Raw genomic sequence first — 25,685 nt, 5'->3', positions numbered from 1 at the left:
CCCACATATATTATTGAAAATACCTTAAAATAGCAAATCAAAATCCATCGCTTTTTGAAATATATGTGGCCAAAATCTTTCCAGGTCATCCACAGTATAAAACAAATTGGAGCAATCCTTAATGAATGTGTACCCAATAAATTTCTACAAAAATAGTTACAGAGTAATATTTGGCTCAATTAGGTCGTTTCAAATATTTACAATAGCTTTGGTTTTGGTTCGGTTAAAGAGCGTGAGTTCTATAGTTGAATGCTTAGAGCTCGCAGATGGGAACTCTTTTCGTTTACTTTTGGAAGAGTAAGCAAATTCCTAATAACATTCCTAATTAAGATATATTATAAATATTTTAAAATATTTCAACGTATGTAAAATTTATTTAATATACTTAGCTTTTACCTTTGTATTTCTAATTGAGTATTTATAGAAAAAAGTCTTACAAAACATTTAAAAAACAAATAATTATTGTTCAGAAAATAATTGAATTTGAAGAAATTGTTAACGTGAAAAGTATCTTTTCAAAATATATACTTCCATATTTTGTTCTGTATATGGTTTTTTTTCTTATATAGTAGGTTAGTTTATAAATAATTTTTTAATTGAAGTAAACAAAATTAAGCAGGTCATCTAATTATAGATATATTAATTTAAATCTCAGTTCAAATAAATAACTCTTTTAAGCTTGTAGTTTGAAGAAATTGTTTTTTTTCCACAAAAAGAACTTATATTACTTCAAATTCGATCATTACATAAAGGTTCTTGAAAACATGAAGGCAAGAAATACAAATCAGAATAGAAAACATTATCTAAATATCCATGTTTAGCCAAATTGTGTGCTGCACTATTTCATTCCCTTCTTATAAAAGTAAAAGAAACAGTATTGCGTTTCAAAGCCCTAATGGATGTCTTGAAGTATATTTGTTAGCGATCCATTCGTTATAGAACCCTTGACAAGATTTATTAGTGTTTCAATATTGCCTTTTAGAATCATCGAAGTATGACCATTGAGCCAGATGTGTTTAATAGCTGCTAATAATGCCTTTGCCTCTGCTTCTAATGGTGTTGCAGCATAATTTAGTCTTGTGGAACCCCAACCTAAAGGAAAACCCAAATGATTACGAATTATACAGCCACCCGTTGCTTGATGATGTTGGACATCGAACCCTGCATCAAAATTACATTTAAATAGAGATTGTTATGAGAAAAATTTCTTCTTAAAATATCTAATTCCATATTTTGTTCTATAAAGTATATGTTTTTTTTTTGTCGTAAGAAAATTACACAGATCACCCAATAAATAGTTTGTAACTTAAGTTAAAGGAAATTTTACATGTCATCATCTAATAAATGAATTAAATCTCAGCTCAATAAGTAACTTTTTAAGCTTGCAATTTGAAGAAATTGTTAATATGAAAAATTTTAGTTATCATCCTTAGCAATCTTGTGGACATCCTTAGCAATCTTCGGGAAGAAAAAACTAGTATGAATAAAGACTAAAATGTTGTATACTTCTTTTTGGGTGTCTTTTTGTGGTGATCCTTGTCTCGTCTCTGTCTTTATTTTTTATGTTCTTCTTACTTTTAATAATAAACTCTTCAACAGGGCATTTGGTGTAGAAAGAATGAAAGACAAAATCGAAATAAGAATATAATATGGTTTCAACTGCAATCTCTCACAGATCTAGTTACAAGTATGTACCATAATCCACCATAAAAATAAAAAAAGAAAGGAACAAAATTGGCTGAACTGCAAAGAAGTTCATACACATTATAAACCCAAATAATGATACAATGAAAAGAAACTAGATATCAAATATGCATGAAAAATAAAGAAGTTTTCACCAGACAACACGACGGCTCAACTTGGTACTTCATCTCAAAAACATGAACGGGAGACGTTACCTATATAGAAGATTAGAAAAATCCCTTAGTTATAAACCCCCAAAAACAGGAACGTTACCTATTAATACAAAAGACGTTATGTTCCGAATAGATAATTACAAAGACTTTTACGTTTTGCAGAAGATGAGATTTTTAAGAATTGATAATTAAATAAAATAATACAAAAACACAAAGACTACTGGAACGATGGTGAAGAAGTGAGAAGATGAGAACAGGTGGGATCGACATCGTTTTTGCGTTTGGTTTTAGGGGCTGACAATATAGTTTGGTGGGCCTGTATTTTGACTAATTGTTTTAAGCCTAATATTACGTAAAACGTAAAAACAAAGGTTGTAACAATGAGGTGAGAACATTTATCAGCTATATAATAAATCAGATGTCATGCCCTTATAAAGAAGGTTGAGAAAAATCTTCTCTTATTATATAAGACTAGGTTAGATCCGTGCTACGCTGCGAGATACTTTTTATAACTATTTTTAGATATATTAAATTATTGAAAAATATAATTGTGTTTGAATTCTAATTTAAAGTAAAAGAATTTCATTTTAAAAAACTTAATCAGATATTATCTGAACTCTAAAGTCATGCTCCATTAAACATGCTTCTCTTAAAAAAAATCTACAAGATTAGTGTATAATCATATATCATACATTAATCACTCAGTTCTAATTTCTTCGATCCAAATGTCTTTGCTTTACAACGTCAGCCAGGAAAAAATGAGAAGGTTGAGAAGAGAAAGCCTTTTTATTCCTAAATTTGTTTATCCATTTTTTTAAGAGAAAATATCCTTAAAAAAAATATAAAAGTGGCACTTGGACTTTAAACCTTCAAATTTTCAACTCTAATAATAAACTACTAAATGATTTTATCACTTAAAATCTTGAAAATGGCTTATGATTTAACGAGCACACAATAATTAACAGAATAATGATTCCACCAGGGCATAGACCAACATATATATATATATATATAAATATATATATATATAAATATATATATATATATATAAATATATATATATATATATAAATATATATATATATATAAATATATATATATATAAATATATATATATATTATAAATAATGACGTAACTATATATATACTCCCTCCGTTTCATAATATAGGATGTTTAGAGGATTATTTTTGTTTCTTAATATAGGATGTTTCCAACTTTCTATGCAACTTTTAGAATAATTTTATATTTTATATTATGCAGTCTTGGGTATGATTGGTTAAACTTTTTAAAAGTAACTTTTTATTAATATGCGTGTTTCTACTAAAACATCCTATATTTTGAAACGAAGGGAGTATTATAAATAATGACGTAACTATATATATATATGTTAACCACGAGGTGGTGGGCTAGTGGTTCTAGCCTTGGTGGAAGAGTCGCCCTGTTGGTCTAGGCCAGGGATCGATTCTCTCCAAGCACAAGAATTGCTCAGCTTTATCCCTTTGGCCACATGGGTATGAGCCCATTGCTTACAGCCCATTTGCATAACCGGGGGGACCTTACCCGTGGGATGCCCTTCCCCCAGAGAAATTAGTCTCGGACCCCTCCATAGGTCTGGGGATTTACTCTCTGAGTTAACGAAAAAAACTATATATATGTTATAATTAATGACGTAACTATAATAATTATTTTTATTTTAATTTAAAATAATTTTATCACCAATAATTTATTTTAAAATCATTGAAAAGTAAATGGAAAACAATTTTTTAAAAAGTTATCATTTACATTATAAAACCATTAAAACATTTTTCAAGTTTTATTTTTATCATTAAATTAAATTAAATTTTTGTTTCTTTATTCAATTTTAGAGGATAACATTTTAAAATCATCGTTGTTGACTCGTTGGATTTGTTGGGTGCTTCCTCTGATCTAAATCATCTTTTGAGTTTTAGAACTAAGAAAATACTGGAAATTTCTACGCAGAAAAATAGAGAAATATTAAAGTTCAATTTGGCAGCCAAGTCTAAAACATAGCATCAAGTATGAGAGACTCGTAGCCTTCACTTGCTTCAAGCATGGTTTGAGACTATTGTTTTTTTTCTTTGGATGACATTTGATTAGGATTTCCATGTCCTCTATCTTTCCTCTGGTGTTGAGTGTGTGTTGCGCGTTACCTTCCTCATTTTTTTTTGAATGAATGTTAAATTTAGTCAAACCAAGAAAAACCGTCTGCCTTTACAATATTTTCAACTTTAAGTCTGAAAGTGATTTTAAAACAAAAACAGAGATAATCGATTGATTAGTAGCGTAGCTAACCGAACACCGAAGACATCCTCTGGCCGAGAATCCCCTACAGTGAGAGTTGCCAAGCGGTTACAGACGACTCTGTCTAGCAGCTTAACAAGATGGCCATGAGTCTTTGGAGCCTCCCCATGACATTACCTTCCTCAGTTGCCAAACACAGATTATTAATATGAGTTTTTTTACTGTTTTTTTACACCATTGTAATTGGGCTGGGACCGTAATACAAAGGAGTAGGAATGATGTGGAATGACGAATGATTATTATTGGACAAAAAAAATTGAGCTGTATTAATCCTTATAATTTGATTGGTCAACTGTTTTAATTGATGTGTCATCTTCTCTTTCAACTAAAAAGTTGAGGTGTCTAACACTGGAGAGAAGCATATCCAAATTTTATTGTATTGATATCTTCAAGCTACCACAAAAGAACACAAAATTACAGAGTCATAAATACTTGCTCTCTGTAATAAAATTTAAGCTAACAAGCACCAACAGTAGAACAACTCTATCAAACAAACAAACAAGCAAGACCTAAGAACCTAGCACACAAGCTAATTTAGTTCCTATTAGCGCCTTAAAACATATTGACTATCTGACGTTAGAAACTACCATTGTTTAATGGAGTCACAAAGGGTTCAATCTCAAGTTTAGGAACCTGAAGACCTACCCTTGAACGTGAAGATCCACCAATGGCTGATGGGCTCGGTGCTTTAACAGAGCAATGAAGCACAGGTGGTGTAGAGCTTTCTTTTTGAAACACGAGTTTAGCAATAAGGTCCGCTGAAAGATCGATGTCAAGCTTATAACCCATGAGAGGATCTCCAATAAACTGCTCAGTCTCCCCTAAAACAAGCTGCCGCTCTTTCTTAACAAACACAATGTTAGTCGACTGTCTCAACTCTTTCTTCTTCAACTCAAGTTCGTTTACAGTATTCACTACTGATGTCCTAACCTCAATGCGTGTGTTTTCCTCTGACTTGATCTGGTTCCTCAACGAATCAAGTACCTTACCTGCTTCAATCTCCGCTGCTTCAATCTGGTTCCGTATCAAAACAAGCTCCTTTCTTTTGTCACATGCTTCAATCTATGCTGCTTTAATCTCTTTCTCCTTTTTTTCAAGTGCATTGGTTTGTTTCTTCATCTGGTTTTCGAGTTTCCCCAAACATAACTTAGAACTTGAAGCTGGTTTTCATCAGACTTGACATGGTTCCTAAGTCAATCAACTTCCTTTTCTTTGTCACTTGACTCAATCTCAGCATCTTCAATCTTCCTCTGTATCTTCCCCAATCCCAAGCTCAAAGCTTGAAGCTTTTTTTCCTTCGTTTCCACTTCCTCAGATCTCTTTTCGATATCGGATTCAAGTATATCGATATGGTTCTGTAAACTCTTCAATATCCCAGCCGAATTGGTTTTTGTCTTTCTCGAAGGATTTGCAAATTTTCTGTCTTTTGGACTCACTGTTGAGTCTAGTAACAGTGAGTGTTAACTCATCCTCAACACAAGTCTGCTCCATCGCAACGAACAATGGCTTCAACAACAACAATTAACAGTGAATTTTTCCGGTTCCTAAATGACGAACATAGTAAAAAAATTAGACTAATGTGAGAAACTAAACTCTAAACGAAGAAATAACAAGAAATCGACATACCTATGAAAGTGTAAGAGCTATTGGTACAAAAACTAAATCAACGATTAACACAGGTGTTTTCTCAAAACTCTTTTTGATTAATAGAAAATACGTTTACAATTGTTTCTTTAAAACTATTTTCTATCCTCTCAATCTCAAGTTTTTAGATCACAAGCTTGATCAAGAACATCTCTAAAAAACCCCTCATTATTCAACTTGTTTTTTCTAGGATTTGGTTAGATTTTAATATTTTAGGATTCTGAAAGATTTGAGTAAGATTTTAGAAGATTTGATGATTTGTTAGAGATTTTAATTTAAAGAAAATGAAAATGAAATGAGAATCTCTGAGATTTTGTTAAATAATTTTAGAATATTTTAAAACACACCATTTCGCTTCTTTTTTTTTTTTTTTGATAAAATATGAATATTCTTTACCAAAAAGAACAGTTTTTTTTACAAGAGCTTGGCGTAACAGTGGTAATGAAAAAAGGGAAGTACAAGATGCAAAGATTTACTCGTGGACCATTGTTGAAGAAGATTGTTAAAAGCATGGTGCTCTTTCTGAGCCAGAATAGTGTACCTAATGTTCCTGTCAATTTGTTTGAAGATAGAGAAAACAATATAGGAGATTTACTCGGGTTTCTCTGTGAAGATTGCAGGTGCAAGAGAGCGCATTGGTGGTGATACCCCAAGAGTGAAGCCTTGATCTTGTTTGGGAGTCTATCCAAGGGAGAGATCCAGAAAGTGAAAGCCAATTTGGGAATGTTCTTATGAGCAATTCTCTTTGGCTTTGAAGAGTGACTGAAATTAGCTTTTATAGCTAACATTTGGTATCAGAGCCCCAATTTGATTTCTTAATCAAATTTGGATCCTCGGTGTCATGTTAAGTGGATGCGTTTATTTGGATCAAAGTCAGTTTCTTCAAGTTGAAGAAGAGGGCTCTCGTGATCCAGTTTTTGATATCTACAACAATGATGATCCAATCTATGACGTTTACGATGAAGACCGCTTCATCGAGGGAGCGAACGATGGTCGACGTGTGAAGGTTAGTGGGCAAGGTGGTTTCAGTTCAACAAAAACTCTCGACATCAACACGCCAAAAGAAGAGGTCACTACAGTAACTAACAAAGTTAATCACGTCAACGTGAGAAACCTTGGTAAGCTACTTCTATCTTCTTTACGATGGCGATCCCACATTCTATCCCATATTCTGCATAGTTGTGTCGAGGAAGTGTTCTCTCTAGGAGGTTCAATTGGCACAAACGCAAGATGGCCATCTGATCGTGGACGACCGGCACGGTGAAAACAGGATTTTCACCCAGGGTATCAATTTCCTATGCAGTTGTAGTACAAATGGTTATCAATCCAAATGGTTGTTATGCTAGCAGATAAGATGTGATTAGAAGCAAGCAAGTCAAGCCAAGCAAAAATTAGGGTTTAAACTAACAATCCTAAAATGATCAAAAGAAAATAAATAAGCAAGAACCACATGACCTAAGCACTCGATGCAAGCATTCTAGTACATGATCGGGTGGAGAGATCGGGTCAAGAAGTCAAGTATGAACAGCTCGAGGGTATACACGAAGCTGGTGATCGAGTACTAGTTCGGGTAAGGGATCGAGTTATAGAATAAAGTTAAACAATCAAGACAAGAAAGCTCCTAAGGATGGGGTAATCGACTCATAAGTGTTCCTGACCAATATGGGATGTCCTACATGCCTCAAACAAATATTCTCTAGACAATAAATCTCTAAAATCTTGTTAAAACACTCTCGTGATAGAAACAATCAACCTTGGCCACTCCCCTACCCAACTCTCTTTGGAGAAACATGACCAAGCAGGCATTACAAACCGATTCATTATTGTCAATAACCCCTTACACATTTAATTTCTTAGGCTAAGTGAGTAAATCTCTAGCATTGATTGATTCAAGCATTTCAACAACATCTCTCAATGGCAAAACGCCCTAGATCTAATCTCAACCTCTCAGTCTGAAAATAGCATTAAGAACACCAATCTAGAAAAGAATTTATATAACATAAACAATCAAGCTAAGACATCCTAACCGATCAAGAACACATATTTGTCTATCCCATCCCTAGAAACTTTGTTTCACTACTCAGATCTCATTGCAGAAAACATAAGAACACAAATAAACGAAAATTGCATTGTAATGAAAATAAGATAAAAGTAAAAGAGTATAGAGTCGAAATCTAAAAGAATAGCAAAAGAAATGAAAAAAAAATCCTAACAAAGTGGAATAAGAGTTTGAATCGCTCAGTCTCTCCATCAGAAGCTCTCGCTCTCTGTTCTGAGTGTCTGCGGTGTGCTGGGGCGAGAGGAAGAAGAGGGGGATTTATATATGGAAACCCTTTTAACCTAGCTTCCCAGTCCTGCTTGAGGGTCTGCTCGATGCGGTGCACGAGGATAAGATCGGGTTGTTCCTCGGGTAGGTCTTCGGGTTGTTCTTCCTGCTCTTGAATTCTCTTAGATCGGGTTGAGGTTCAGACTGTTCTTCCTGCTCAATAGCTCCTTCGGGTACATGCTCGAATTTGACCTTGTTTTTTCCATTTTAGGCTCTAAAGTACCTGTTTTCATCCAAAATGCACAAATGCAAGAATGCAACACCCTAAATGGCCTAAATGCGAATTTCTACAGTTAATAACCTAAAAATGCTAAAGCTAGGAAATAAACTATGCAAAATATGGACAAAAAAGGGTGTCTAAAACATATAAATTAGAGAGTTATCACACGGATAGAGAAAGGAAAGGAGAAGACGACACATAACTGAAAAGAGGAAGAAACGAGAAGGAAACAAGTTCGTGACTGAAGTGATGGTGCAACGTATGAAGGCAATGAAAGATATGAACCTGTTTACTTCATGAGAACCTTGAGGAGAAGGTTCTTTTCCGGCGGTGAAGTATTGATGAGACATAACATTTAGTTATTTTAATTATGTAGTGGGAATGTGTTTCTCTGCCCACATTTCATGTTCTTAGGAGTTAATATATGTTTTGTGTATTTAAGCATCTTGGCTATTGTAGAATCGAACATGAAAAAAATATTGTTAAGAAACTTATGTTCTTGTGTTGTTCTTATGAGCAATTCTCTTTGGTTTTGAAGAGCGACTGAAATTAGCTTTTATAGCTAACAAATGGTGGATCGATTGACCTTTTTTTTTGGAAATTCTTCAAAATCCCATTTTAAAGGGTGTGATTGTATGAGTCATATTTTTTAACTAAAAAAACTAAAAAAAGTCTTTTAAAATCATTCAAAGTAGCTCTTTTTAAAAAAGTTGTAATATTATGAATAACAGTAGATTTTATGTGAGTTTTACAAATTATGGATTGAATAACAAGAGATTTTGAATAATTCTAAATAATTTTATAGAAACTTCAAGTTGAATAACAAGTGATTTTAAGAATATTTTTAAATCTTCTAAAATATGAGTTTAATACCCCCCCCCTATTAAACTCTAAATCTCTTCCTCTACCTTGAGGCTAACGTCCCCTATTTATACTTGAAACAACCCAACCCTTTTTTTTTTAATAAATATAATATATAATTAATCATCTCATGCTACTTAATTAAACCAACCAAACCTCAATTCAACAATAAACCAACAACAACGAATATGCACAGTGAAACATACCAACAACACAGAACCGATATATCATCAATACAATGATATTTCTAACCATTCTACCCAACAGCCTAACATAACTCTATCCAAGGTTCTAACATAAACAATATCACTAACAACATACAAATGAGACCCTAGATCATCCTCCTCCTCATCGCCATGATTCTACGTCACATACCTGCACACCACAAAAACCAATTAAGATACATAAGTATTATCATAAATACTTAGTGAGACAATCCTTCCATCTACTGGACTATACACACAACAAACTGAGAAACCAATGTTTAACAATTAACAACCAAACAAAAACAAACCAGGAAAAAAAACACCAGCCGCTGCTGAACAGATTGGTGTCGATCGACACTCCTCCTTTGGTGTCGATCGACACTCCTCCTTTGGTGTCGACCGACACCTACTTGGTGTCGGTCAACATCGACTCTGCAACGCGTTCTGCATGAAGCCGAAAGTTGAAGAACTGCTTCCCAAATCCTCCAAATCATCCGAAACTCATCCAAAAGTCCTGGAAACACATGGGAACCACATCCCAACCACAAACATACAAGAAAACACCACAAAAAACAAAAAATCAAGCAAAACAAAGGATTCTCAGGCTTAGATCAGCCATGGTCATGCACCCACATCTTTACAAGAAGATTCTGACTCACCAACGACGAATCCAACCCTTAGAAGCCTTCTCCTTTGTTCCTAGCACAAGATCTTCACTCCACAGCAACAAATCTCTCAATCCAAGCCAAGAATCTCCCAAAAAGCCTTCAAACTCTCAAGAACACTTTTCTCCCTCTAACTCTCTCTAAAGGGCGACAAAACACTCCTCCAAAACCCTTTTCGTCGACTTTCTCTTTAAATACATCGGCTAGGAGCATCAATTGAACCAAACTAAGCCAAAACGACAATTCAAATCAACCTTGTCGAACCAAAATTGATGTTGTCGATCGATACTCCTCTTGATGTCGATCGACACCCTCTCCCAAAATCCCCAATTTGGTTCACGGATGTTACAATTCTCCCCCACCAACAAAAGATTCGTCCTCGAATCTGCAAAACACCGCTACTCGACCGCAAAACTCATCCAACCACCGTCACAACGGTTTGCACCATCCAACCATCCGGTCTACCGCAACCAGGACACCATTGGTCCAAACAACCCTGACCCCACTGGTCTTTCAATTCTGACCCCACCGGTCAACACCATCCCGACCCCACTGGGCAACACAATCCCGACCCCGCTGGTCAACATAATCTGGACCCCACTGGTCCACACAATCTTGACCCCACTGGTCCACACAATCCTGACCCCACTGGTACACACAATCTTGACCCCACCGGTCAACAAAGTCCTAACTCCACTGGTCAACACTTAACCCCGGAATTGAACCACCATCAACCCCGACATCCACATTTGGTCTTTATGCTCATCCACACGTCCTAGACATTATTTGCTCTCAACTCATCCACTCTCAGGTCAAAACCCTTGAGCCATACCGATCTCACTCTCAAACCACCGTCCTTGAGTCATACCGTCCAACTCTTGGGTCGTCACCCTCGAGATCTCGGTACCAGAGAAACCACCATCCCCTCAGGAAAACCACCATCTCCAAGGCAAACCACCATCTCCTCTGCTGCTCTCAGGGCCCACCACCCTTCAAGCTATCGGTATACAGGGGAACCACCATCCCCTCAGGAGAAGCACCATCTCCTTATGAGTTGTTCAGAACCTACCGTTCCTAGGGCAAATAAGTCTTGACGTCTTCAAGCACTTCCCAACACTTCCCAACACTTCCATAGTCCACGTAAGACAACGCAATGTCATGCTAACCTTCATCTACTTCTTCCCAAATACCCCCATGACCACCACCCAGTCACAGTGGAACACCCTACCCTCAGGGTATTTTCCACACACTTTCCAAGAATAGCAAAGCTCTAACTCCCATTAAAACATTCCAGTTTAGAAACCTTCTATTTATGGAAACTTTTCATTTACAGATTCCCCGAGCTATTTCCTTTTCCATATGACACACGAGTCAAAAATTCCATAAAAGAAACTCATCTCAATAAAACCTCAAAGTGCAACAATTGTTTATAATCCCAGAAATAAAAAACAAAGTAACCGACAAAAATAAAATAAAATAAAAGGTAAGCTCTGGATCTGCTACTCGGTCCTCCTGTCTCCCTATTCGTGTAAACTCACGGTGCTCCTCCTGCCTGCGCTCTCGGTTGTACCCCTGGTCGAGCTACCACCACTGCCAATGGCTGCAACTTAGGACAGCGAGGCTTTACATGCCCCACCTCCCCACAGTGAAAGCACACTCGAAGATCCCCTGGCGGCCCATCTCTCTTGGGAAAAGTTGCCAGCTTGTGATCCCTACTCCTGCATCCAAAGCATCCTCGACCGCCCTGGCTCGCCATTGAAGTACCCTCCAATTTCCTCTTTTGACCTTGCTTCGGTTGAGTCTCACTCGTCTGAGCTGTTGGACTAACCGTCACTGCCGGTTCCCGAATATCCTCCTCAATCTCTGCTGTAGTCTCCACCAGCTCTGCATGCGTAGCATAACTCCATCCTCTACAATGGACCCTCAAGTCCTCACAAAGGGCCCTCATAAACCTCCTAATTTGAGCCTCCTCAGACTCTATCGCCCAATTCTCATATGACATAAGTCTACTCAACTCTAAGTCCAGCTCCCGCACTGACCGAGTCCCATGAGATAACTGAAGGAACTGCACCTCCAACCGGTCTAATGCCTCCCTAGGAAAATACTTGCGGTTGAACTCCTACACGAAGTCAGCCCAAGTCATCTCACTCTTCACTCTCCTAGTAGCCACTGACCTCCACTACAACTGAGGATCCCCAATAAGGTTGTGGACTCCTATGTTCACCCAAAACTCCTAAGGACATTTGAGAGACTGGAAGTTACGTTCCACTCTCGTCCTCCACGCATCCGCAACAGTAGGATCAGTACCACCCGAAAACCACTCAGTATCAATGTTACACATCTCCCTCAGCATAGATACATAACAAGAATGAGCTCCCACATCCACAGCCACTAGCTGCCGCTCCTCCGCCACCACTGGCGGCACTACCTAAGCCTGAGTCGGTGCCACTGCCAACAACCGCTCCAACACCCGTGCTAACAAGTCCGCAAGATCAACGCCTCCTCCAGGGACTCCATCTGCTGGAACTCCTACACCCGGAACCCTAGAATCACCGGCCACTCGAGCACCAACACCGCCCCCACCAGCCACACTCATGGATCCCTCCTGGAAGCCCTGCGACTCGCCAACATCCTCAACTATCACACTCTGGTCCACAGTATCACTAACTTATGGGCCTGTGCCCCTACCACGACCATGTCCGCGTCCACGACCAACAACAGCATCACCTCTAACCATCTGCACTACCAGAACAGAAGACTAAGCAAACAATTCAAAACCGCACACAAAGCACACACACATCTTACCGTGGAATCTCATTGAAGGCTCAAAGAGGATGATACTAGGACTCCATACCACAAACAAATTGACTAACTACTCATAATAAATTCCCATTCACAACATCATACACCAAGAAACAGGAAAATAATTCAACCAATTAAATTTCTAAACCGCTCTAAACCTTCCACTCAACCATCCTAGAACCGTAAGGGCCCTGATACCAAATTGAAACAACCGGACCCGTTTTTTTAATAATAAATAAAATGTATAATTAAGCATCCTATACTACTTAGTTAAACAAACCAAACCTCAATTCAACAATAAACCAAAACAACCAATATGCACATCGGAAACATACCAACAACACAGAACCGACATATCATCAATACTATAACATTCCTAACCATTCTATCCAAAAACCTAACATAACTTTATCCAAGGTTCCAACATAAACAATATCACCAACAACACACAAATGAGACCCTAGATCACCCTCCTCCTCATCGCCATGATTCCACGTCACATACCTGCACACCACAAATAACAATTAAAATGCGTAAGTATTATCATAAATACTTAGCGAGGCAATCCTCCCATCTACTCGGCTATACACACAAGCAAATGAGAAACCAATGTTTAACAATTAACAACCAAACACAAACAAACCAGGAAAACAAATATCAGCCGCTGCTGAACAGATTGGTGTCGACCGACACTACCTAAGTGTCGATCGACACTCCTCCTTTGGTGTCGGTCTCCTTTGGTATCTACTGAAACATACTTGGTGTCGATCGACACCGACTCTGCAACGCGTTCTGCACGAAGCCAAAAGTTGAAGAACCGCTTCCCAAATCCTCCAAATCGTCCGAAACTCATCCAAAAGTCCTGGAAACACATGGGAACCACATCCCAACCACAAACATACAAGAAAACACAACAAACAACAACAAATCAAACAAAACAAAGGATTCTCAGGCTTAGATCAGCCATGGTAATGCACTCACCTCTTTGCAGGAAGATTCTGACTCAACAACGACGAATCCAACCCTTAGAAGCCTTCTCCTTTGTTCCTAGCACAAGATCTTCACTCCACAACAACAGATCTCTCAATCCACGCTAAGAATATCTCAAAAAGCCTCCAAACTCTAAAGAACACTTTTCTCCCTCTAACTCTCTCTAAACGGTGACAAAACACTCCCCCAAAACCCTTTTCGTCGAATTTCTCTTTAAATACATCGGTTAGGAGCATCAATTGAACCAAACTAAGCCAAAATAACAATTCAAATCAACCCGGTCGAACCAAAACTGATGGTGTCGATCGACACTTTTCTTGGTGTCGATCGACATCCAGTCCCAAAATACTAAACAGGATGTGTCATACAACAGACTTTTTTCTTATTCTAATGCTAACAGGAATTGACATTTTCCTTGTTTTTTTATGAATAGGAAATTGTCCATCTTCTCTAAATTTCCCTTTTCCAAACTTCTTAAAGTTTCTCTACAATCTTCAAGCTTCTAGACTTTTCTTCAAGCTTCCAGCTCTTGCAATCTTTCTTATCGGTTGTACATTAACCGCCATGACTTATTTCCATATTCTGGCTCTTCTTGATTCGCTTGTATTACTTCTTGTCCTACTTGCACCTAGATGTATTATATGTTTACATCTTCAACCTAGAAGCTAAAACGTCAAAAAGATAACAAAAACCAAAAATTTAGGGAGATATCAAACAATGTCACCAAAGTGAATATTTTAAGAACAATTCTTGAAAAAACCCTAACTTTTTGAACGGAAGCAGGGGACTTTTAAACAAAATTAGCGGAAATATAGATGAAACAGGAAGAGCAAAGGAGACGTACAAAGGAGAAAATTACAGAATTGAGCAGTGGCAACTTTCGCGTGTAGAGTGTGAGTCTGAGTGTACTGATTACTAAAAGAAGACAGTCGAAAAAAAAGAAAAAAAAGAAGACTGAAGATGTTAATATTTTGAAATTAACTATTTTAAAACATGGTAATATATCTTTCACCTCAAGAAAAATTTGTAAACTTTCCATTTGATTGAAAATCCACTTTATAAAACATGGCATTGTTTTGTAAGAAATTAGTCAAATTACATCACATTACTATTAGTTTTAAGACCATTTAAAAAAAGTTCCATTAAGAAAAAAATATAAATTAATTTTTAAGCTAATAGTTTTTTTAATAATTTTTAGTTTCCAAGAGAGAATAATTCACTTTCTCTCTCTTCTAACTTTTGAAAAATGTTTTTTAAATAACTTTTAATTTTTAAAAATTGAAGTTAGTTAATAATCTTGAAAAAACGTCAGTTCGTGCTGTAGCATGAGATATCTCCTAATTGTTATGTAAAACACTGTAATTACTCTTTTAAGAATTAGACACAGGACAAGAACTTTTTTTTTTAGGTTTTCTTAAATGAAAATCTATTTTTTAAAAAATATATATTATGCTAGATAAGAGGCAAATATTAGTATTTTTAATTTTTATGTATTTTATTAATAGTAAAAGTATATTCATTTACTGTTAAAAATTTAATATAATATGGAACATTTAAATTGTTGAAGCTCTTAAATTTATAGAAAATATATAACCCTTAACGAGACAAGATTTATAAAGTAGCTCTTAAATTCAATTTTATTATTCATGAGAACAGTTAAAGAAGTACAACATACTTCATAAATTATTGAAGCTCAAGATGAAAAACTTGAGTTATGAAAAAGAACAACAACAAAATAGTAGTAGACTCATCCAACGATTGGACGGTTTAGGACAGGACCATTGGGACAATCGTCGGCTCGAACATAGAGAACGACACGGTTGCAACAATTGTTGGATGGTAGATAAACACCTTCACGGTATATGAAAGCTGTCACACGTGGATTGTCACTTTCTATTGTTGCCTTTGCTTGAAGTCCACTCACTCCTTTTAGCGTTGGCCACTCCACTTTCAATCCTACAAATGTTTAGTCGTTGGTTAATGGTTTTCAAGTTTTCAAAAAATAAAAACGTGTTTGGTTAGGTTTTTTTTTTTAGGTTTCGGATTGAATTTTTAACTTTTTTTTTTAATAGTCCACTCCACCGTAGTTTCGACCAAAACAAGTTAATTTATGTCGGTTTTTGTGGAATCCAATCCAAAGGAAAATGTGGAATTGTAAATTAATTTAGAAAAAATAACAAGGATGTACTTAATCAAATCTATTTTTTTCAAATATAAATCGAAACATTATTGAAACTCATGAATTGTACTACACTCGGTTTCATCTTTAGTTCTTTTTTTTCTTTTTTTCTTCTGAATTGAACTAATGAATTGAAACACGATTTAGTATGGTTGACAGCTTGACATACAAACTTGGTATTCAAAAAAAAAAAAAAAAAAAAAATCAAACTCGAGTTTGAACACGATTCACAACTCAATCCACGTTATGATATGTAGCAAACTAAAAACGTTATAGATGAACATTACCTGGGAATTGAGATTGGCATCCACTGCCTGAGCAGTTACATAACTCACACCTGGGACCAAGGATCGGACACCTGTTTGACATTTTGTGTGTTTCTCTTTCGTCAGATGTTACTTACAAGAAGATTGATAATCTTTCAAATGGTATTATATATTTTTGTGTTACGTATTGATCAACATATATAGCAAATATGTAGTACGTATTACGTAGTACATTATCGAGAGATTCAAGAGGGATTTCATGACCAGAGTTAATGAAAAAACGGTAATATATAAATTTCTATAAATGAAACGATAATTCATAAGTTAAAGTCAAAGCTATAAAGATAGTCTCAACATAAAATATATATTAAAGTTTGATAGCTTAAATAATACTAATAAACTAATAATTATCAATAAGTAACTCATTTTCTAACATAAGTAAATATAACATCAACGTACTTTAGTAGTATTTATGAAAACTACTACTGTATACTATATATAATTTTACTATGTTCATCAATACTAGCAAACATTAATTCTTTGAAAACACTTCAATCTTTTTTTGGAATATCTTTTATATTTTTATGCAAACTATTTCTTGTCGAATCTTTATGTGGCTATAAAATTTATACAAAAAATTAGGATGCTATTGATATATATGTTTTTTTATATAATACAAAGTTTCTGCTTTTTTGTATCTTCTTAAGAATACACAAAACAAGTTTTAATTGTGATTAAAAGTGTTGTGCCGAATGTATAGAACATGATTGGAAGTCGGGCCATCATGCTCCTTCAAACAAGTTATTGATGGCAAAAACGTATGGTTGGCCTTACATCTTGTCGGTGTTCCAGTTACTTGGCATAAATCAGTCTGGTTGAAGGATCGTGTGCCAAAACATGCATTTATGTGTGTTATGCAATGATAAGGAGGAGTTTCGGGATCACTTGTTCTTCGAATGTGGTTTCAGTTTTGAGGTCTGAAGATTCTTCACTTCCAGAGCTAGGTTGTCTCCTCCTATTCAATTTCTGTTTTCACTTTTGTGGTTGATCTCAGCTTCCACAAACAAGAATGTATCTTTGATCATCAAACTCATCTATCAAACCTCCATTATTTCATAAATGGAGAGAGAGAGAGAGAGAGAGAGAGAGAGAGAGAGAGAGAGAGAGAGAGAGAAGACCTAGCACCAAGCTAATTTAGTTCCTATTAGAGCTTTGACGCATATTGACTATCTGAAGTTAGAAACTACCACTGTTTGATGGAGTCACGAAGGGTTCAATCTCAAGTTTAAGAACCTGAAGACCTACCCTTGAACCTGAAGATCCACCATTGACTGATGGGCTCAGTGCTTCAACAGAGCAATGAAGCACAGGTGGTGTAGAGCTTCTTTTTGAAACACGAGTTTGGCAATAAGGTCCGCTGAAAGGTCAATGTCAAGCTTATAATCTGCCGCAAGTTCAATGATAGTTCTCAATCTTCCAACATCTTTGTTACTAACTGTGAATAAGTGACCCAAATGCAGAGTATGAGAAAGACTCTAAACGTTAATAGAGAGAAAGAGGGCCGAGAATCTTATGTCAAAAGGACCAAGGATGATCTTTTCGGGGTAGGAATAAGTGACCAAAGGCCTTTACTTATTCCCTATCACAACCACTTCCTCGTCTCTGGGTGCCTAGGTATCTACCGTAAGCCTTTCCTCGTTTGAACCTCGCCCTTAACTATAGAAGGTTCCACAAGCTCTCTCTCCATTAGCACGTGAGAAGCACATGTCATGGGCATTGGTAAATGGTAATTAGTCAATCTTCTTATTCCTCTTTACTCTCTTGTTACGATGGGGTTGAGTGAGTTAGTTACAGATGAGAGAAGCGTCGTTGTGACGACGAAAGAGACGTGACGAGAGAGAGTTAGAGTAAGAGAGATGTTGATTTGGTTGGTGAGTGAGAAAGCTTGAGAGGGGTTCGAAGTGTAATTCGGTGTGAGATTGTAACGGACAGAGCTCGAGTTTGAGCCAAGTTATAGTGGATTCCGGAGTTAATCTCCGGCGAGACGTAGGGTTCCACATGGGAACCTGAACTCGTCAAATCTCGGTGTTCTTGTATTGTTCTTTCTTGCTTTCACATTCTGATCTTAGTTCTTTTACGGAATTAAAGTCGGCAAGTTCTAATCGGTTCAAATATAGATTAGTAGATATACCACAACAAACATATGTAAATAATAACATTAAGTAGTTTCTCATATATATATTATCTTATAACAAATAATTTTATACTTTATGAAATCATAATTTTATATTTTTACAAAATAAATTAATTATTTAAAATTATTTTAATATATATTAATATTTTAGAGTTAAATGTTTGGGAAATACTTGAAATAAGAGCATATAGAAAGAGAGTATATGAGAGCATGTGCAGCTTCTAAATGCTCCCTTATATGCTCTCCTAATAAATTTTGATTGGATGCTAAAATTAAAAAAAGCTTTTTCATAATCAAGGCCTACATCAATATCCAAGATCAAACAAATGGAAACCATTTCTTAGTCTTCCCAGTGCTGAGCGTCTTAAATTGATGACCTCTTTCATTAAAAGGTTTTGAGCTGAGAAGTCTTTAAGCTTAAACAAACATATAAGTCGGACTGCAGGAATATAATGCCGGTCATTTATGAGACCTAGAACATAATCTGCAAAAGATAGAAAAAGTTTAATAAGATTTTACTTCATACTTCTGTCTTTTTGTATCAGGAATGTTTTAGAACCTAACCTGAGATATTAAGTTCGAGACCAAGCGAATGAAATAGCTTTGGACCCTGATTGTAATGAGAAACAGATGTGACAAGTAGCGCAGTCTCTTCTTCATTGATCACACTCTTTATTTCATATGCCACAGTGAACAACAAAAAAGCCAAAGCCTCAAGAGATGATCTTAGAGATTCAACTGTAATCAGATTTTTCCATAAATTGGCTACCTGTATAGCCTTAAGCTGCAGATGAGGCTTCTCCAATCCTCCAATTTTGGTTAGCCCTTCAAAAAACAGAACCAAATTCTCCACTACTAACTCCCGTAAACCAGATTCTTTTCTTTGATGAGCATCCCTAACTTCTCCCTCAACTAGATCAAGAACATATTCTGCTGGATTAAGCTTAGCTCTAAGAACATGGAGACTTCATGGTGACCAAGATAATGATGAGATTTTATAACGCATGAGAGGATCTCCAATAAACTGCTCAGTCTCCACTACGATAAGCTGCTGCTCGTTCTTAACAAACACAATGCTAGTCATCTGTCTCAACTCTTTCTTCTTCAACTCAAGTTCGTTTATCAAACCAAGCTCCTTTCTCTTGTCACATGCTTCGATCTCTGCTGCTTTAATCTCTTTCTCCTTTTAGTCAAGTGCATTGGTTTGTTTCTTCATCTGGTTTTCGAGTTTCCCCAAACATAAGCTCAGAACTTGAAGCTGGTTTTTATCTGACTTGACATGGTTCCTAAGCCAATCAAGTTCCTCTTCTCGATATCGGATTTAAGCATATCGATTGTTGGGGTACAAACCAAGTCCCTCATCTGAAGTTTGAAGGGACTATCATTAATATATAAAGGGTTCAGGGTCAATCTACTAATTGCCAATTGGTTTTTAGTTAAAAGCTCAAGATAAACCCAAATTTAACATGGTATCAAAGCCCAAAGTTAAAATTCTGGTGGACCTAGAAAAGTGGATACGGACATGCCTCTTGTTAACCCGAGTAATGAGGGCCCAAGAAGGGGTTTATTATCGGTCCAAGTGAGGTCGATTCGAGATGGAATTATCATCTCGAGAAGGCGTGTTAATATCCCACATGTGGTCCTTGGTTTGAAGGGAGATTGTTGGGATACAAACCAAGTCCCACATCTGAAGTTTGAAGGGACTATCACTAATATATAAAGGGTTAGGGTCAATCTACTAATTGCCAATTGGTTTTTAGTTAGAAGCTCAAGATAAGCTCAAATTTAACATCGATATGGTCCAGCAAACTCTTCAGTATCCCAGCCGAATTGGTTTTGTGCTTCTCCAAAGATTTGCAAATTTTCTTTCTTTTGGACTCACTGTTGAGTCTAGTAACAGTGATTGTCAACTCATCCTCAACACAATGCTGCTCCATCGCAATGATTAACAGTGAAATCATTTTTTCCGGTTCCTAAATGACGAACAGAGTAAAAAAAATTAGAATAATGTGAGAAACTAAACTCTAAACGAAGACATAACAAGAAATCGAACATACCCTAGAAGCTTAAACTTCAAAAAGATAACAAAAACCAAAACTTTAGGTAGATATCAAACAATGTCACCAAAGTGAATATCATAAGAACAATTCTTGGAAAACCCCTAACTTTTTGAACGGAAGTAGGAAATTTTAAACAAAATTAGCGGAAATAAATATGAAACAGGAGGAGCAAAGGAGACGTAAAAAGAGACAATTGCAGAATTGAGCAGTGGCAACTTTCATGTGTAGAGTGCGAGTCTGAGAGAGAGACTGTCGAAAAAAAAAAAAAAAAAAAACAGGCATCTGAAGATTAATTGGAGGGAAAAGGAGTTTTTTTATTGCCTCTGGAATTGTAGCCGTTGCGATGGGCTTAATAGAAAAAAGGCCCATTGTTTGTGTTTTTTTTGTGTTTTTGTCCACTGCATCTCTGCTATAATATTTCGGAAGTACATGACTTTTTTTAGACTATATAATAAATATATTTATGATTTTATTTGTTATAAACTTGTGACATAGATTATCATAATATACATGTTAGTCTGATTTTTAGTAATTAAGGATAGTATAGATCTAGTTAATTATAGTAACATATAAATCAATTATAGGTAACATTTAAAAGATAAGGAAATCTCTCAACCTAATTAAAACAAAAATATGTGATTCTTTTTTCACTTTTATTTGATTTTATATTTAAATTATTTTAAATTTTTATATAATATATTTAGTTAATAAAATTTATGATTTTTTCTGCATATGATGTAATTTTTTTTTTTTAAACTGACAAATTGCTCAACTGATAAATAAAAAAATATACAAAATACCCCACATAACCTAAGAAAACTAGGCAAAGATTCAAAGTTATACCATAAAAAAGAGACCAAAATGATTCTGAATATGAATAAGCAGAAATCTTGATTTACCAGGCATTGAAATTAAAAAAATTTATGCTTTTTATTATGGTTCTTTATTTTAAAGAACTTCAAATTTTAATAACTTTAAAAATTCAAATGTCTAAACTTTTTAAAATTTTTAAAGATTATTAATATTTCAATTATTAAAACATTTACATATTATAAAATGTTTAAGATATTAGTAATAGTTAAACTTTATAAGAAGTTCAAATATTATAAGTATTTCAATTTCTAAAAAAAATAAAGTTTATTAAAACATTTTAATTTTTAAAAATATATTTAGACTTTTATGAATTTTTTTCCGCGGTATACAACGAATTAAAATATCACATGACGGGTTATATGGCAGGACATGTTTGAGTAGATATTAATAGAATATTAAAATGTCATTAATTCGGTGCTACAAAAGTAAAATATTATCTCATTATTTTGTTAATTTTTTAAATTTTTTAAAGATTATTAATATTTCAATTATCAAAATATTTAATTTTTATAAATGTTTAAGATAGTAATCATATTTAAACTTTATAAGAAGTTTAAATATTATAAGTAGTTCAATTTCTAAAAAAATAAACTTTATTAAAACATTTTAAATATTTAGAATTTATGAAATTTTTTTTGCGGTGTACAACGAATTAAAATATCACACGATGGGTTATATGGCTAGACATTTTTGAGTAGATATTAATAGAAACTTAAAATGTCATTAGTTCGGTGCTACACGGGTAAAATATCATCTCATTATTTTGTTAACAATATAAATATTAAATTAATAGACATATCTAATTAAATTAATTAATTAATAATGTAACAAAATAATTAATATGCGGTATATTGTGGGTTAAGTCATATAATTAACAATCAAAATACAAATATATAATTTTAAACACTAAACAAATCAAATAAAATTAACAAACATAAATTATTTTTTTAATCAAAAATACTTAAACTGCTGTATACCACGAGTCAAAATCTAGATCTATTAGGGGGTGTATTCAACTTGACATTTTGAGTGATTTGTGTAAAACTTACAAATCCTATGTTATTCAATCATTTATTTTAAAAAGTCTATTAAAATTCACTGTTATTGAACTGACAATTTAAAAATCTACTTTAAAATCCACTGTTATTCATAAATATTTGTGGATTTAGATTTTAATGATTTTTGAGATTCTGGAGGATTTAGGTGGGATTTGTTTAGTTAAAAATAGAGAATCCAAATCTCATGGTTTTATGTAGGATTTGAAAGAATTTTACAATAAATCATATCAACTTCCTTAAATCTTTCAAAATCCAAATTTCCTAAATCCCATCAAATCTTCCAAAATCATGGTTTCAATACACCCCCTTTGAGTGACTGTTGGCGGGTTTCTTTGTATGTGTTGTCCGGAAAGAGGAGGACTCAAATAGATCTTACAAAATAGATGTTATAACACTTAAAATAAAAATTACAAAATAAATAAAAGAAATAATTCGTGCTCTAGCACGGATCCAATTCTAGTAGAGATATTAATAGGTTTTTTAAATGCTTTGAGGTTGACATTCCACAAAAAGTCTATATTCTTAGGGGTTTGATTGGTTGAGATTTTTACGGAAAACTATTTCTAATTTGTAAGAACTGTGACTATTGATTTTTAGAAAAACAAAGTCACATTTTGTTGGCTTTTAAAAACAAGACTCACTGTAAGACAAATTAAAGAAGTTAGACTTTGAGAAATTTTAGATACACTTACAAGGTTGTTAAGATGATAAAAAAGCATGATTAGAAAGAAAAAAAATATACTTTTAAGACTTAAAAAACAAAAAAAAAACAAAAATCTTCAAATTTGAAAGTCTAACCACCAATCGGGCCTTTATGTTTTTTCTTTTCTTAAAAATCATATAAAATAAATTATCATTGTATAGTATTTATACTACTGTCAAAAAAATTATAGAAGATACAAAAATATACTAGTAACAAAATAGACCAAAAAACAGAAAGAACATCAAAAAATACAAACAAAACACAATAACCCAATTAGAAGAGATCCGAGAAGAAACACAGATTCCAAACAGAGCCATGCCATATGATATATCATGGTTTTTACGGTTTTTAACCATGATATAAGTGTGCTTTTTGAGTCTTTTGATTTGTTTCTAGGTTGTTTTTGAGTCTTTACAGGTTATCTAGGATTTTGGCACGGATGGAGCAGGATGGAACAATTTGGATCATTTTGGATCATTTTGGAGCATTTTACCGAAGGAAATCAAGTTGGAGTCGGATCAGAGTCATAGCATCGATCGACACCACATGGGCATCGATCGACACTCCTGTTTACCCGACGAGAGAACAAGAATTGGAAGTTTTACAATTTTGCCCAAAGTCTTATACAACTGCAACATAAGCCCCTGGACGTGTTTTAGGATATATATATATATATATATATATATATATATATATTATTTTTTGGGTTTTAGAAACCCTTAAATTATCTTCTAGCAGTTTTTGAGAGGTGAGAGCTTTTGGGAGAGATAGATCTGAATTCTTTGTAGAGAGAAGATTTCTAAACTCTCTCTTTTACTTCTTAATATCTATTGCATGTTATTGAGAAATATGATTTGTTCTTCATTAAATATGTTTGAGTAATTTGCTTGTTAGGTTTAGGGTTTTTTTCATAGGGCTTTTATGATTTATTAGATCTGTGATTTTTAGGGTTTTTAATCTTTTATGATCTTCATCCTTGGTTATTCTTCACAATAATTCTTGATTGATCACCTAGAATTATTATCTTAGGGAAATAAATTGATATGAGAATATAATTGTTTTCCTGATTAAACCATTGATAAGCAAAATTACTTTCTGCAAAGAGATTTGATTTAGTGATTTTGTGAACTTATCTAAACTTGTTCTTAAAGCTGATTTTTAACTTAGAATTTTACAAAAAGATTTGGATTTTCTAGTTTTAAATTTAGAAAATACTTGTAGTGAGAACTGATTATTTTACCAAAAGTTTAGAGTTCTAGATCTGATTTTTATTGCTTGAACCTTAATTATTTAATTGATTTAATATTTCATAATTACCTGAGAAATTCCCTAGGCTTAACTCTTTTGATTTTCTGAATTCACAACACTTTTATTTGAATATTTGCATTGCTTTTTTTAATAATTAAATTAACTTGTTTAGCGTAATAACAAAACTCTATAATCCATTGTATTTGATCTTTGAGTCTCTGAGGATTTCGACCCCTAAGTACTATATTGATCTCTTGTTTGAGAGAGTAGCTCTAGGGATTAATTTGAGCCTATCACCATAGTTAGAAAAAAAAGAAACATTCCCTTAGGGCATTAAATTTTGGAAAAACTAAAATAGAGGCATATATTTAGACTTTAGTCCTAATAGAGTTATGTTTATATGGGACTTATGGTTATGCTGAAATCTATCTTAACATTTTTAGAGTACATTTTTGTGCCATTTTTTTTTATCTTTGTATCCAAAAAAGTCCCAACTAAATTCTCTACAATCCTTACAACCAAACACAATCATTTTCTTATTTGATAATATTAATTTCAAATTTCTTAAAATCTATCTACCTAAATTTAAAGCAATATGTAAGATTAAAATATAATTCTCCTTTCACTTTTATTTAATCTTATATTTAATTATTTGAATTACAATTTAATACATAGTTAATAAAATATTATTTATTTTTTCAGCATATGATGTGATTTGAATTTTTATAAACGGATATATATATTTTAAAAATATTTCTTAAAATTTTTGAAGTATATTTTTGTGCAATAATCTTTTTTGTAACGACTTTCTAAAAAACCATGGTCTTAAACACTATTAATCTAAAATCATTAAGGTTAATTATCAAAAACGGGTCGATTTAATTTTATATGTTACAACCCAAAATTAGTAAATCATATCCCATTAATCGAAAACATAAATGATTAAAACTCGGATTATATTTACATTCCAAAAGCATATTATTGCCAAAAATGTTGCAGTCGTTTTTATTAATTATGTAAGTCGAAATAAGAAACAACTAGGTACTATCCCGCGAAAACCGCGGGCTGAATTTTCTTTGATGAAAATTTGTAATAATTTATTTTGTTATTATATTATTATTTATAATGGTTTGTGATTAAAAATTTATTGCTTATATTATAATTTTTGTATTTTAAAATTATTATTGAAAATCTGTCAATAAAATATTTGC

At 34.1% G+C, this 25,685-nt stretch overlaps 1 protein-coding gene and 2 pseudogenes across 1 annotated transcript; all 3 read right to left on the bottom strand.

Moving 5' to 3' along the window:
* Positions 1–4,751: 4,751 nt before the first annotated feature.
* LOC147921423 (uncharacterized) lies at positions 4,752–5,670 on the bottom strand (annotated as a pseudogene).
* A 9,952-nt stretch (positions 5,671–15,622) lies between these two features.
* Positions 15,623–16,468, bottom strand: LOC109130456 (inhibitor of trypsin and hageman factor-like). Its single transcript, XM_019240019.2, has 2 exons — positions 16,360–16,468; positions 15,623–15,849 (listed from the first exon to the last, which is right to left on the bottom strand). The coding sequence occupies exons 1-2, from the start codon at positions 16,439–16,441 to the stop codon at positions 15,641–15,643; spliced, it is 291 nt and encodes a 96-aa protein (XP_019095564.1). The 5' UTR covers positions 16,442–16,468; the 3' UTR covers positions 15,623–15,640.
* Positions 16,469–17,574: 1,106 nt separating this feature from the next.
* LOC147921422 (uncharacterized) lies at positions 17,575–20,469 on the bottom strand (annotated as a pseudogene).
* Positions 20,470–25,685: the final 5,216 nt, after the last annotated feature.

Source organism: Camelina sativa, chromosome 18 (genome assembly GCF_030686135.1).
Source record: "Camelina sativa cultivar CO46 ecotype springtype chromosome 18, ASM3068613v1".
Classification (NCBI taxonomy): domain Eukaryota; kingdom Viridiplantae; phylum Streptophyta; class Magnoliopsida; order Brassicales; family Brassicaceae; genus Camelina; species Camelina sativa.
This window is presented reverse-complemented; position numbering and strand designations above follow the sequence as displayed.

Coding starts and splice junctions, on each gene's coding strand:
- LOC109130456 (XM_019240019.2), bottom strand. CDS start 16,441: ATGTCAAACAGGTGTCCGATCCTTGGTCCCAGGTGTGAGTTATGTAAC. Junction 15,850..16,359: donor ATGCCAATCTCAATTCCCAG/GTAATGTTCATC, acceptor AAACATTTGTAG/GATTGAAAGTGGAGTGGCCA.